This window comes from Tarenaya hassleriana, unplaced genomic scaffold (genome assembly GCF_000463585.1).
Source record: "Tarenaya hassleriana unplaced genomic scaffold, ASM46358v1 Cleome2, whole genome shotgun sequence".
Taxonomy (NCBI): Eukaryota; Viridiplantae; Streptophyta; class Magnoliopsida; order Brassicales; family Cleomaceae; genus Tarenaya; species Tarenaya hassleriana.
The window spans coordinates 348,810-362,578 of record NW_010965372.1 but is presented as its reverse complement, the minus strand read 5'-3'; the positions used below and the strand labels follow the sequence as shown (position 1 = coordinate 362,578).

Sequence of the window (13,769 nt, the reverse complement as noted above, 5' to 3'; positions counted from 1 at the left end):
AAACATCAATCCACATGTTCATATAGTAATATCATATAGATTATATATTTATATATCATTTTCAATCCTTATACAACCGTTTCGCCAATAAAAGGAATTCAGAATAAACTATTTATATATTACATCAATTATATAAATAGATTTTTGTGCTTTTTATTTTTAAAAACTCAGATATAACAATATATATAGTATATACTACATAAATTATATATCATCTAAAAAATAGATTTTTGTATTCTTTAATTTAATCATATTATCGTCTTTGATAAAATGAATTAGAAATATTTTATTTTACAAATATGGATTTAGGATGACAATTTAGACAACGCCTAGGGAAAGCCTATTGTCGCTAACCAATTCCAGGTTTCTCGAAACGATGTCGTTTTTTGTTTCACCCAAAGAATCATGATATTCATCATTCGATTTTTTTTTATAAATAATAATCATTCAATTTTTTTAGCCTAACAATTAGTTTTTAGGAAATGAAAACTAGGGCATCTTTTTTATGATCGGGGCCTATATATCTAAAATAGGGATGAAATCATAGCCCTACACGCACACACACACAAATGTTATAAATGTCTAAGATTATGATACATACATATATACATATATATATATATATGCATATTTGATATATGTACGAATGTCATCATAGGTAAAATGTTATAATGTCAGAGATTGGATTACGAATCCCAATAAATTTAATACATTATTTCAACTTAGCTAATTATACTTTTCACATTTTAGGGTCCCACCCTGCTTTTGTGACTCGCATGTGATTCATCTATTTCATTCAGATTAGATGAATTTGGATTGAAGATAGTTTTTGTTAAAATTTATTTATAATTCAAAATCGATTTTATTTTATATTTGATTTTCTTTAAATTCTTATATGTAATTCAGTGTATATGAATTTGGATTGAAAATTGCCTTTTGAATTGAAGTTGATTTCAGTTTGTTTTTACTTTAAATTAATTTTGTCTAATCCCTAATGACATTGATATTTGTGAACGTGTGAATTTTTCTTGGATCCGTTCAGGATCCCAAAAATACTCATATGTTGAATAATCTCAAAGACATCCCGAGATGTTTTTAGTTAATCTCTAGCATAGGATCATGTATTAAACCGTATATATATATATATATTAGATTATATAATGAAAGTGTATATGTATAATGTCAGATTAATATTTTGCCCATTATCCCATGTGGCAACTCAAAGTTTACTCTACTTTCTAGTTTCTAGTTAGATACTAATATTTTTTATAAAATGATTTTGATAAATATAAAAATATTAATAAGATTACTCGTATATTAAAACTTGCCCATTGAATAAAAAAAATCTTATCTTCTAAACATGTGATTAGCGTATTTTAATTTTGATTTCGGAAGAGACACGCCGAATACCGCTAAATGAATTTTGATACGTGGTATTTAGTATATAGTTCAAACTAGAATATATATACTATTGTTAATGTCTCCAATAATTTTGTTTTAATTATAATAAAATCATTTTTAACAATTATTCATAAGATTGTTTTATTCTATGAACAATCATTACTCTTATTTACATAATAATTTTTTCAATTTAAATTCGTTTTAAATGTTTACATTCGAAACATGACAAATAATTTTTGATTTGGGGATTATCGTAAAATTAGGTTACTATTATTATTATTATTATCATCATGCGGAAACAAGTACCGATACACACGTGTCACGTAATCACCCAAAGACAGATCAATCACGTGACTTAAAAGACAACGTGGCGCTTTATGATTGGATAAACCTAATAAAGTGTTTTAATTAATCGGATTAATAAAGTTTAATCATTATCAGTAATGCGATTACATACAGCTCAGGAATATCCCAAACTTGCTCAGCATTGTTAATCTTTTTACTTTTTATACTTTTCCCTCTTTAACCTTTTATTCTTTTATAATACTTTATCACCTAAAAAATTATTATTTAATTTCAGTCTTATTCCTGAAAATTTATTTTTTATTACATTTATATATAAGGAATATTAGTTTTTTATTTTCAAAAGAACAAATAAAAATCAAATACGCGTGGAATTTGAAGCTTTTTGTTTACGGCGAAGAGAAGCCAAGTATAAAAACATCGAGATGCGATCCCAGCCGTTGGATTGGATTGGAGCGAATATCTGGTACAACGCACACCACCGTAATACTGAATTGCTAATACTGTGAAAATGACACGTGTCATCCTCTCTGTCAGCTGCTGTTTGACAACAGTTGGATGTTGACCTTTTGGTTTGCTCCTTGTTTAAGGCTTTGCTGTCAGAATTTTAGGAGAAAAAAAAAATTGTAAACCCTATTTATTATTGAAACATAGAGTATATATTTTTTTTACAATAATGTAATTAAATATGTTTTCCAAAATAATAGTTATTTATTTATTATAGTATCTATTTTTATGAATCCTCAAGTGATTTATTTATTTCTTTATCTTAAATTGATCATCAATGTAATTATTATTATGATTATTATTATTTATTCATTAATTACCTGATAAATTTTATTATCATATAATATGAATTACGTATATATACGTAAGAGGTTCAGATTAATACTAACAGCTGTTAGTTGAAATAGATAGATGTATGATATACTAACCGAACTAATTATAATTATTATGTAAAGCCAAAGCCATCTTAACTTTTTAACAAAGAAAATGGCCTCAATAATCATGTTTCCTTTATTCTCTTTTCATGTATCCTTATTGTCAAAAAGAAATAATAAATAAATTTTTTTTAACGTATTTATAGGAAAATATGCCCCTAATCAACAGAAATAGATAAATACTATTCAGCATATATAAATAAATATTTCAAATTTTAGTTATATTAATAGTGCGATTGTTATATGGGATCATGTCACATATTTTCATGAGAGGACTGTTTTGGGGACATATGAAGGAATTAGAAAATGGAACATTTCATTTTTGTTAATAATCGTCTACAGGCGGAAATTATTTCATTTCATTTTATATTTTAAATTCAAAATTATTTAGAATTTTGTAATTTTCATCGCTCGAATCTGAATAAATAAATGGTTACAGTTTCATAAAAAAAAAGATTCTCTCGTGTTACTTCGGTATTTCCCACAAGACAAAAACACCTATTATATATATATATATATATATATATATATATATATCCCAAAAAAAAATTGATTTGACAAAAATCAAGGGAACGTGGTTTTGTCGATCCGCTAAATGATATGTAAATTACTTTAATTATCAAAATAAGCAAGGATAGGCAGAATAAAATTGGATGAGTTTCCACATGAAAATGTCATATCATATACAAAATTTTGGGGATTATGGTTTTGTATATATAAGTATTTTATATACACTATTAGACGACAAAATTCAGTATTCACCCAGGATTGAATTTGTTTTTATTAACATTAAATAAAAAGGAAATCATTGTAGGATTTATTCAAAAAAAAAAACTTTATAAGTCGAGTGAAAGTATTTTAAAAGGCGATGTCCTACAAAAAAAAGAGATAGAAAATAGAAAATTGATGGAAATTCAAAAGGACGGATTTACCCTTTATAAGGGCAAGAAGAAGAGACGAATAATTATTACGTAGGGTAGGCGGTAGGGGAAGAAAAAGACGGTTCATAATAAATCATCGAGCGTATTTACTTATCTCGTCACTACTCTATGAAAGCTATGGTTTTGTTCTTTTTTTGTTTTAATAACTCACAATATTGTTTCTTTTTTTTTCTTCTCAAATTTATATATATTTTTTATGATGAAAATACCCCCCACATATATATATATATATATATATATATATATTCCATTTCTATACCAATTTTTAAATTATATATTGTTTTTTTGACAAATTATGTGTTTTTCATCTCCTCAAGATATTAATTATGGTTTACTCCTATAGATTATTATTTTGTTAATGATATTTCTATTTTTTGTTTGAATAAGTTTGAATTCTGCTTAAACACAATATATAAAAATGAATTTATATATCTATTTAAAATTTCAAAAGATTATTTTAAAATAGAAATGATTTTTTGTTATGGGATGGGATTATATTATTATCAAGTTATTAGGGACCACAAAATAAAATTGTAACAAGTATTCGTTTCTACAGAAAATAAGTCATTGAGCCTTGGGTTCTTCCCTGTTGTCTTCTTTTAAAACGAGAAGCGTACGTGATACATGTCTCTGTTTCTCTGTAATTTTATATTCACGATATTAAATTCATCAATAATAATAATAATAATAATAATAATTGAAATTATTTGGTTATTTTTTAGTATTGTTTATGTAGAAGAGCTTCGTCTGCTACGTCTTGCCTTTTAAGTCATACACACAGAAGCCAGAGAGGATTTTCACCTTACCCACCTCTGTCTCCACCATCCATAACCACCTTCTCTCTCTCTCTCTCTCTCTCTCGATCGAGTATTGAGCTCAGATTTCTGAATCCCGAATTCGCCGGAATTCTGATCGGAGAAAGGGTTCTGTTTGGGTTGAAATCGGAGGAAGAGTTTGAATCCGTCTACTGATATTTTCTTCGGGAGATTCTGTTTCGCTGCTGCATTTTGATTCACCGGTGAGTGAATTCTGCTTCGGAGCTAGAGATTCTTCGTTTCGTGGATATTTTTGGTCTTCCATGGATATTTCTCTGTTTTTTTTGGCTTTATTCGAATTCTGAACTACGCTTTTGCTCTGCCGCTTCTGCTATTGCCGTGTTCGTGTCCTCGCTTTACAACGTCGGTGATTTTTTTTTTGGGAAATCGTAAAGACGTCGGTAATGGTTTTGCTTGCTTTTTCGAGGTTTTGTTGCGTTGCGTTTCTCTGTTCCTGAGCTATACTGTTTACTGATTCTAGCGTTGGCTTTTGTCGCGATTTCGCTCCGATCGATCTTGGAGGTATTCGAGTATTTGTTTCTCTTTCTACTTTTTCGTTGTTCTGATTCGAATGTTCAAGCCCAGAAATATCAGAGTTTCTGCATATCTGGGTTTTTTTTTTATTCCAATTCCAAATTCGGCACTGCTTTTTTGTTTGGGTTCCATTGGATTTTTCGCCTTTGATACTGTTTTCAAGTTTTGAAGCTCTGTAAGATCAGAGGTTTCTACATGTCTGGAAATCTTTTTGTCTCCGATTTCAAATTAAGTAGCATTTCCCCTCCGGCTTGCATTGGATTCTCGTCGTTGATGCTGTTTCAAGCTTTAGAGCTCATAAGATCAGAGGGTCCACGTTCGTTACATTCTGATTTCGAATTCGGCACTGCATTTTTATTTTTTAGTTCCACTTGATTCCCATCCTCGATTAGAGAGCAATGAGATCTTCTGCGTAAGAATGCTCTGCTGTTGGATCTCGGGTAATCGAATAAGGCTAACTTTCGTTTCCTTTCTGGAACTGCGTTCTTGGACTGTTTGATTATCCTCCGATTGCTCGAACAAGATCAGCTGTGCTGTTGCATATAATCCATTTCTGAGATTACAATGGAACACCGGCGCCACTCTTTTGGAGGATAGCGATTATGATTTGGAATCATGGGTTTCACAGTGATGAAACTCTTGTTTTCATCTATTGTTATATTTGATCCATAATGCCATTGAGCTTCTCAAATCTCAGTATTCACCTTTTTGTCTTTTTTCGGTACTGCAGAGAAGGAGATGGATCGCCGGAGTTGGCCCTGGAAGAAGAAATCTTCGGACAAATGCGCAGCCGCCACAGAGATTGTTGCTTCTCAAGGAGAGCAGGTACTTAATCTCAACGCAATTGTTTCCCAGATTGTTCAATGTAATTGTATGATTGAACAAATAATTGGCCCTCTTGCCATTTTAAGTGCAAAAAACTCTGTTTTGGATTACCTAAAAATAGAAGTACTTGCCTCTAATTTTGAGATTGTTCACTATTCATCCTGGGATGGTTGAAAAATGCAGGACGGTAACAAGAAGCCAAGTTACATTCAGATCTCCTTTGAACAATACTCGCAGCTAACTAGTTTGAAGGATGAAGTCAAGAAGTATGAGGGACAAGTTCAGGAGTTGGAAGATCAGATCAAGGATCTCAACGACAAGTTATCAGCCGCTGATGCGGAAATCACCGCAAAAGACAGCTTGGTGAAACAGCATTCTAAAGTTGCTGAGGAAGCTGTCTCAGGTATGGACAAAACATGGCAATGATCTTTTATTTTTTGTGGTATTGAATATGAAATCATGGGTATTTGTATATTGCAGGTTGGGAGAAAGCCGAAGCAGAAGCTTCGGCTTTGAAAACTCACCTTGAATCGGTAACACTGTCAAAGTTGTCTGCTGAAGACAGGGCCGAACATTTAGACGGTGCCCTTAAGGAGTGTATGAGACAGGTACGGAGTTTAAAGGAAGAGAATGAGCAGAAGCTGAAAGATGTTATTGTATCCAACACCAAGCAAATGGACAAAGTGAGGGTTGAGTTTGAAGCCAAGGTTGCAGACTTCGAACAAGAACTCCTACAAGCCGCAGCTGAAAACGATGCCCTCTCAAGATCGTTGCAAGAACGATCAAACATGCTTATTCGGATAAGCGAAGAAAAATCGCAAGCAGAATCCGAGATCGAGCATCTCAAGAGCAATATCGAGTCTTGTGAAAGGGAAATAAGCTCTCTCAAGTATGAACTGCACGTCATTTCCAAAGAGTTGGAAATCCGTAACGAAGAGAAGAACATGAGCATGCGGTCAGCGGAAGCAGCAAACAAACAAAATATGGAGAGTGTCAAGAAAATCGTGAAGCTTGAAGCCGAATGCCAACGATTACGAGGTCTTGTGAGGAAGAAACTTCCAGGTCCTGCAGCTCTTGCACAGATGAAAATGGAGGTTGAGAGTTTAGGCAGAGACTACGTTGATTCTCGAATTAGGAGATCACCCGTCAAGCCATCTAGTCCTCTGATGTCTCCAATGTCACAATTCTCTCACATTTCCGAGTTCTCCCTCGACAATTCACAGAAGTTCCACAAAGAAAACGAGTTCCTGACAGAACGGTTACTGGCAATGGAGGAAGAGACAAAATTTCTGAAAGAAGCTTTGGCGAAACGTAACAACGAGCTTCAAGTGTCGAGGAATCTTTGCGCTAAGACGGCAAACAAACTACAATCCTTGGAAGCTCAATGGATGAGTAAAAGTCCCACTAGACAAAATGCAAGTAATCCTCCTAGTTTGGCGTCCCTGTCTGAGGATGGAAATGAGGAGACAAGAAGCTTGACTGGGTCCTGGTCAACAATGGCGATGTCTGACTTGTCTCAATCCAACAGGGATAAGAGCAGTTTGAAGATCAACAAGGCTGATAGTGTTAACCACTTGGAGCTTATGGATGATTTTCTCGAAATGGAAAAGCTTGCTTGTCTATCAAACGACTCAAACGGTAACGGTTCTACCGATATTTCTGATTCTCCAAACAAGAAAAGATCTGATATGGACGATGAGCAACAACCAGCGATTCAGCTCAAGAAAAGAATCTCCAACTTGCTTCAGTCTCTCCCGAAGGATACTGCCATTGATAAGATCTTGGCTGAGTTTCAGTTCGTCATTAGAGATAAGGCTTCTGAAAGTCACGATCTTTCAGGAGAGGCTGCTTCAAGGGCGGAAAATGAGAGAATGAGTCAAGAATTGGTTGATGCTCTTTCTAGGATTCACAGGTTTGTCTCCTTCCTCTCAAAAGATTCAAGGGCATCTCAGGATTCATTTGCCGAGGGCCGATCTTTCATAAAAAAGATTGAGGAATTCTCTGCCACATTTGATAAAGTCTTACTCGATGAGAAGACTTTGATCGACTTCCTACATGATCTTTCTCATGTTTTAGCGCAAGCAAGTGAGCTGAAAATTGCAGTGTTGGGATTTAACGTTTCCGAGTTGGAGATTCACAGCCCTGATTGCATTGATAAGGTTGCTTTACCTGAAAAACGAGCAATTCAAGACTCATCAGATGAACATGACCAAAACAACTGTTCTGATACCTTGATTCCCGAAGATGGCAATGTAATTTCTAGTTACGAGCCAAAGCCATCACCATGTAAATTCACAGCCGAAGAGTTCGAGGCATTGAAAATGGAGAAAGAGAAAGTGGATGCCGAACTCGCTAGTTGCCTAGAAAGCCTCGAGGAATTGAAATCTAAGCTGGGAGAAACAGAACAACAGCTCGAAGAAGTGAAGTCCGAATTGGAATCTGCTCGGAAATCGAATAGCTTAGCTGAGACGCAGCTGAAATGCATGGTGGAATCCTACAGGTCTCTCGAAACAAGATCGACCGAGTTGGAGAATGAAGTGAACTCGCTGAAAGAATCGATCGAAAGCTTAGAAGACGAGCTTCATGAGGAAAAGCAAGGTCACCTCGAGGCTTCAACCCGATGTCAAGAACTTGAAGAACAATTGCAAAGGTTCGAAACTACTACTCATTACCATTAATCTTCGATATTCGGACATTACATCACATTTTAACTCTGCCCTACAAAAATTCAGGAACCACGGATGTCCAGACTGTTCATCAGGAGAGACTGACCAGAAAAAGACACAGGTAGTCCTTCAAACTCTAACCCCTAAATTCTCAGCTTTAACCAAGCACTTTCACATAAAATTCGGATTTCGATCGGCTTAACTGAATCCGAGATCAGGTTTTAACTGCGGTCACCCGAATAAACAATAAAATGATACAAACCTATTAAAAACCTTTTAAAATTTTGGATTTGGATTCTCATACCCCTAGTAATATCCACATTTGGGTAACCTGAAAATCTCGGTTACCCGATCTATGCCAACCTCTACTTTCACATGTCATAACCGGGCAGTTGGATTCAGTTAACTAAACGAGTTAGTTAAAACATTGAGTGATCTTACTGAAGCAATCTTGCTTTGTCCTGAAACATAATCGGTTAAAAATGTTTACGGTTGATAAACAGGAGAAAGAGCTGGAGGCTGCTGCAGAGAAATTAGCAGAGTGTCAAGAGACGATACTGCTTCTCGGGAAGCAACTTAAGTCGCTGCGTCCTCAAGCCGAGCAAATGGAACAAACCCTAAACCTCGAGAGCGAAATCTCGAATTCTAGATGTCGCCGAGAAGAAGATCAAACTGAATCAGAGACGGGAGAGAGGGGCTCGAATTCAGACAAGGAGATGACAGTAACGACGATGAAATCTCCCGTTTCATCGAAGATGGCGAAACATAGACACACCAAGTCAAGCTCTGTCTCAGGAGTTGCACATGAGAAACACTCCAGAGGACTCAGCAGATTCTTCTCCTCCAAAGCAAAGTAACTCAATAATAATAATAATAATAATAATAATAATATGGTATCTGTTATTTCTTTCTCTTCTTCTTCTTCTACTTGTGAAAGCCTGTGAAAATATATTTTCATGTATTCTTTTGGACTAACTGTTTTGTATATGCTATCTATATCTATATCTTTATATACATATAATATATATATATATATATATATATTGTGTTTTTGCATTGGCGTTTATTTTTAATAAAAACGTTAAGGTCATTTGAAAAACAAAAGAAACCAAAATTTAAATCCTACAAATGTTACAAAAAATCGATTTATTTAAGAAATAAATAATCAATTGCAATAAAATATTGATGTTAAAGATTGGGGCAAGACTAATGGAATGTACTAACTTTTATTTTTAGAAAACTTGAGAAAGAGGAGAACTTGAGAGAAAAAATTACTACAACCTTAATCAATAACCGGATTTAATTGTAAAAAAAAAGCATGAAGCAAAAAAATAGGACTCACATTATTAAAACTCAAAACGGTTTGGAATGCAATGTTCTGTGTTAACAAGCAAACAGCCTCCTCCATTCATCGTTAACAGTGAATAAAGAAAAAGCTCGACCTGGTCCATCCATGGCTTCCTTACTGTTCTTCCTCCTTGGCTCCGCCAGGGAATTCTGATTCCCTTTTCAAAAGGTTAAAACTTCTTAGGAGGAAACAACGGCGGCCGGTTTCTGAGTAGACGCCTCGTTTTCTTGCAAGCTCTCGTAATATTTCACCAGGACTTTCCACCCGCTCGGACACATAAATCCGTCAGGCGGGTTCTCGCCCGTTCTTGCGTAAGTTCGCATCTGCAGATTTCGGATATCAAACAAGAATCCAAATGATCATTTATACAAGTATAAATGTATTGTCGGAATTTATGTAAATGATCTAATCTAGGAGTCTTTAGAGTCATTACCTAGAGGTGACCAATTTGGTTAATAACTAAATAATAACACATCCATAACCGAATTGAATTTGGATATAAAAACCAAATGAATATGATTTTTCTAGAATTGAAAAATCGTAATTGAATTGAACCGAATTGAATAGAAAAAATAAACGAAAATTTTAATTTAAAAAAAAGATAAAACCCATTAAAATTTCTAAACTTGTAAAATGCTGGAAATTTAATTTCTAAACTTTTTACTTGACAAATTTATTCTAAAACTTACAAATGTATCATTTTAATTCTCAAACTTGCAAAATGTGTCATTATAATGACCAAATTCATAAGTTTGAGAATTATAATTATACATTTTGCAAGTTTGAGAATAAATTTATCAAACAAAAAGTTTAGGAATTAATCTTCTACCATATTACAAGTTTAGGAATTTAAATTGAATTTACCCTTTTAAAAATGAACACTTTTATCAATAAAACCGAATCCGAACAGAATCAGAATCAAAACGAACCAAATTCAATATAAAAAATCAAATAGTTATTATTTTTATCGAAACCAAAATAATGAGCCCAATAATGATGCTCTACGATGGTAACATCATGAGTTTTATACTTCAAACTCGTAAAAAATCAAGAAACTAAGTACCCTAAAGATTGAAAGCAATATGTTGATTCCAAGAACAGAGTAATGTTTCATCAAACAATTGCATTACCTTGGTGCCAGAAATGAAAAGAAAATCTTTGGCCCGAGAGGGATCGAAAAAAGCCATCTTCTTCTCAGTAATATCGTATGCTGCCACCTGTGATTCAAGCTCGAAGACGTTTTTTTATCAAAGGTTTTTCCCGAGATCATATACTCCAAAAATAAATGACCAGATAAATGTTTTGAGAAGAGAAAAAAGGTACGGAATTTGTAATGAAACATTACCCTAAATGGCAGAATGTTGAGCTTCTCCAACCCGGGGGCCATGCTTAGAACTTTCTTTCCATGATCGGGATCATACAAATCTCTCTTCTCGGTTGGATGGCCCATTCCAGCAGGATCACGGCCAACTATGTAGAAATTAGCACCGGCATTTATCCTCGCCTTTGCGTGCCACTGGACTTCAGTTGGACCAGCATAGTGCATCGGTGATGGAAATATCGAGACAATGGTAGTCTCTGGGTCCAGAACTCCATCTTCAAGAACCTGCATATTGAAAGGAAAGAATCAATCTTTGAACAATATGATCAAACCTGCTATAAAAAATTATTAGATTTTCAAACATTTGGCATTTTCTAACACTAAAACTGAGAATTTTCTGAACTTTGCAGCCATTCTCCATCACCTCAGGACAGCATATTCTGTATGATATTTTATGCTCTTACAAGATTCATCAGTTTAGTTCAAGAATAGTATCTAATATCTATAAGAGAAGATCAATAATCTACCTTGCTATGTTGTTCCATCCGAACATCCAGAGGCACATCGTCGGCCTTGGTAAAACCTCCCAAGGGATGAAGCAATAGAATAGGGTTCTTATAACCCATTTCCAAAAGCCTTTTACGAGTATCATTCATCAAAAGGGCATGGCCGTTATGAACAGGGTTCCTTAACTGGAAAGCGAAAACCGCATCTGCCTGCCTCCGATCAAATTCTTTCCTAAGTTGTTTAGGAGAGAGTCTGTAATGATCGAGCCCGTCATTATACTTAACCGGTTGAAACACTTCAAGATCTCCACCAATCAGCCAGTTTCCGGACCGGGTGATGTATTCCTCTACATAAGGCAATCCTGGTGCAGTAGTTCCCCAAGTTCGAGCAATTCTCTCTTCCTTGTTGTGCTTGTATATTTCAATACTGCATTACAAAAAGAGATTCAAAAAAGGTGTCAAGAACGTGAAGAATCTAATTGAAATACTTCAGATAAAGAAAGCAAGTGAATCCAGCAGACAACTGAGATGATCAGGTCCAAAACAAAAAACAAGAAATTAGCTCAAATTCTAGTTAATGTCATTCAATTCCTAATATCTGCATCTCAGTTGTCAGATTAAACTCTTTCATGACCATCGGCATCAAACTCGTTTCAGATATGTTTTCCTCAACACCCAATATCAAGAGAGGCATTGTTTTCTATGCCTTAACACAAGCTACATAATTGAATAACTAAATCACAGGACAGAACTCAATCTGTTATACGAAGAAAGAAAGAAAAAAATCAAGACTTTGTTTCACATATAGAGTATTTGAGTCTGTAGTCTTGTCTCGATCAGGCGTTGTAAGAGAGATCTCGAGTTAGAATCTCGCCAATTTCATTAACAAAACACACACAAACATCTGAATCGGATCAAAATGTCAGAAACGAGCCAAACGTACCTCCGGAGAGAACCGATGATATCTCCATCAGGCCCGACAAGAGCGACATTCTCGGACGACCCGACACGTTCCTTGGTCTCGTCATCAATGGCCAAAACAATAGGAAGCGACATGTTGACGACAGACCCATCACTCATCCTCAGAGAATTGAAATGCAGACTCTGCAGATACTGGTCTTCCCTCATGAACCCTCTCAAGGGACTTGCCCAACCTTCGCTGATCACATGTACCCACTCCAAATCGATCTTCGTCAGCCTAACTCTCGGCATGGCCTCTGCCTCCGATTTCTTCAACCCGAGCTCCGACTCCGGAACCACCAAGTCCACCAAAGCTCCGCCGTCTGGGTCGATCAAGGAACTTTTCACAATCACCGGAGAAGAAGAAGAAACAGATTCCATTCTGGGTTTGCGAGTATACACCAAACGGAGAAATGGGTTGCGATTAAAACCCGAGATCGACCCGAATCTGACCCGGTTTCGAACGATGTGACACGAGGGTTTCGAGTTTCTGGGCAGTAGGATATTGCGATCGGGGGTGTGAGAGACGCGATAGGATCTGATCAGAAGAGACATGGTTGTGGAGGAAGGTTGCTGAGGGAGAGATCCGAGGGTTGGGGAGTGAAGAGAGGAGGTGGAATTTCGTTGAACATGTTGTAGGAGAGAGAGGGAGAAGGAAGAAGAAGATGAACAGTGGGCAGTGGGGAGTGAAAAGAGATCCACACGTTCGTCTCCTTTCCTTTTGGCTCCTTTCGCTTTATGGAGGGGGGGGGATGTGAACTTTTCTTTTGTGGACGAAATTATTGGGAATTATGAAATGACGCTTTTGACCTTTGGTCAAGTTTAATGGACCACTGTTCCACTAATTTGCTTTGGGCTCTTGAAGAAGCCCAATAATGCATTTCTTAACCCCGCCCAAATGCCACGCATAGAAAAACATGGAATTTAACTTCTATACCTAAATAGATTCTGGTCCTACTATTCTCGTAAGGATATCTACACTGTCGAAAGTCAAATAATACCGAAAGATTTATCTATATAAGATGATAATAAACTTCAAGGGGAGATTATCTATATTTTTAGATTATTATTGAGTTCTAGTTTTTATTCGGACTTAGATGAGATATTTGTTGTACGGTCATTTAGTTGGAATTTCTATATTGGACAAATTCAGTTATTATTATTTTTTTTGAAAATAAATTATTTCGTATTTTTCGTGATTCAAATTT

General features: G+C 35.2%; 2 protein-coding genes across 2 annotated transcripts; one reads left to right on the top strand and one right to left on the bottom strand.

Moving 5' to 3' along the window:
* Positions 1 to 4,350: 4,350 nt before the first annotated feature.
* On the top strand, positions 4,351 to 9,442 carry LOC104811389 (filament-like plant protein 4). The gene is made up of 6 exons (XM_010538055.2): positions 4,351 to 4,604; positions 5,666 to 5,760; positions 5,944 to 6,163; positions 6,241 to 8,410; positions 8,493 to 8,547; positions 8,930 to 9,442. Exons 2-6 carry the CDS (start codon positions 5,674 to 5,676, stop codon positions 9,281 to 9,283), a joined length of 2,886 nt encoding a protein of 961 aa, XP_010536357.1. The 5' UTR covers positions 4,351 to 4,604; positions 5,666 to 5,673; the 3' UTR covers positions 9,284 to 9,442.
* Positions 9,443 to 9,686: 244 nt separating this feature from the next.
* LOC104811388 (ATP sulfurylase 2) lies at positions 9,687 to 13,279 on the bottom strand. The gene is made up of 5 exons (XM_010538054.2): positions 12,545 to 13,279; positions 11,623 to 12,028; positions 11,120 to 11,380; positions 10,905 to 10,991; positions 9,687 to 10,097 (listed from the first exon to the last, which is right to left on the bottom strand). Exons 1-5 carry the CDS (start codon positions 13,114 to 13,116, stop codon positions 9,954 to 9,956), a joined length of 1,470 nt encoding a protein of 489 aa, XP_010536356.1. The 5' UTR covers positions 13,117 to 13,279; the 3' UTR covers positions 9,687 to 9,953.
* Positions 13,280 to 13,769: the final 490 nt, after the last annotated feature.

Bases quoted from the DNA above. Each gene is read 5' to 3' on its own strand.
- LOC104811389 (XM_010538055.2), top strand. From the start codon at position 5,674: ATGGATCGCCGGAGTTGGCCCTGGAAGAAGAAATCTTCGGACAAATGC. The intron at 6,164-6,240 runs GTATGGACAAAA...TGTATATTGCAG, and splicing joins TGCTGAGGAAGCTGTCTCAG to GTTGGGAGAAAGCCGAAGCA. The intron at 8,411-8,492 runs GTTCGAAACTAC...ACAAAAATTCAG, and splicing joins CTTGAAGAACAATTGCAAAG to GAACCACGGATGTCCAGACT.
- LOC104811388 (XM_010538054.2), bottom strand. From the start codon at position 13,116: ATGTCTCTTCTGATCAGATCCTATCGCGTCTCTCACACCCCCGATCGC. The intron at 12,029-12,544 runs GTACGTTTGGCT...TTTGTAATGCAG, and splicing joins ATCATCGGTTCTCTCCGGAG to TATTGAAATATACAAGCACA. The intron at 11,381-11,622 runs GTAGATTATTGA...TTCAATATGCAG, and splicing joins GGATGGAACAACATAGCAAG to GTTCTTGAAGATGGAGTTCT.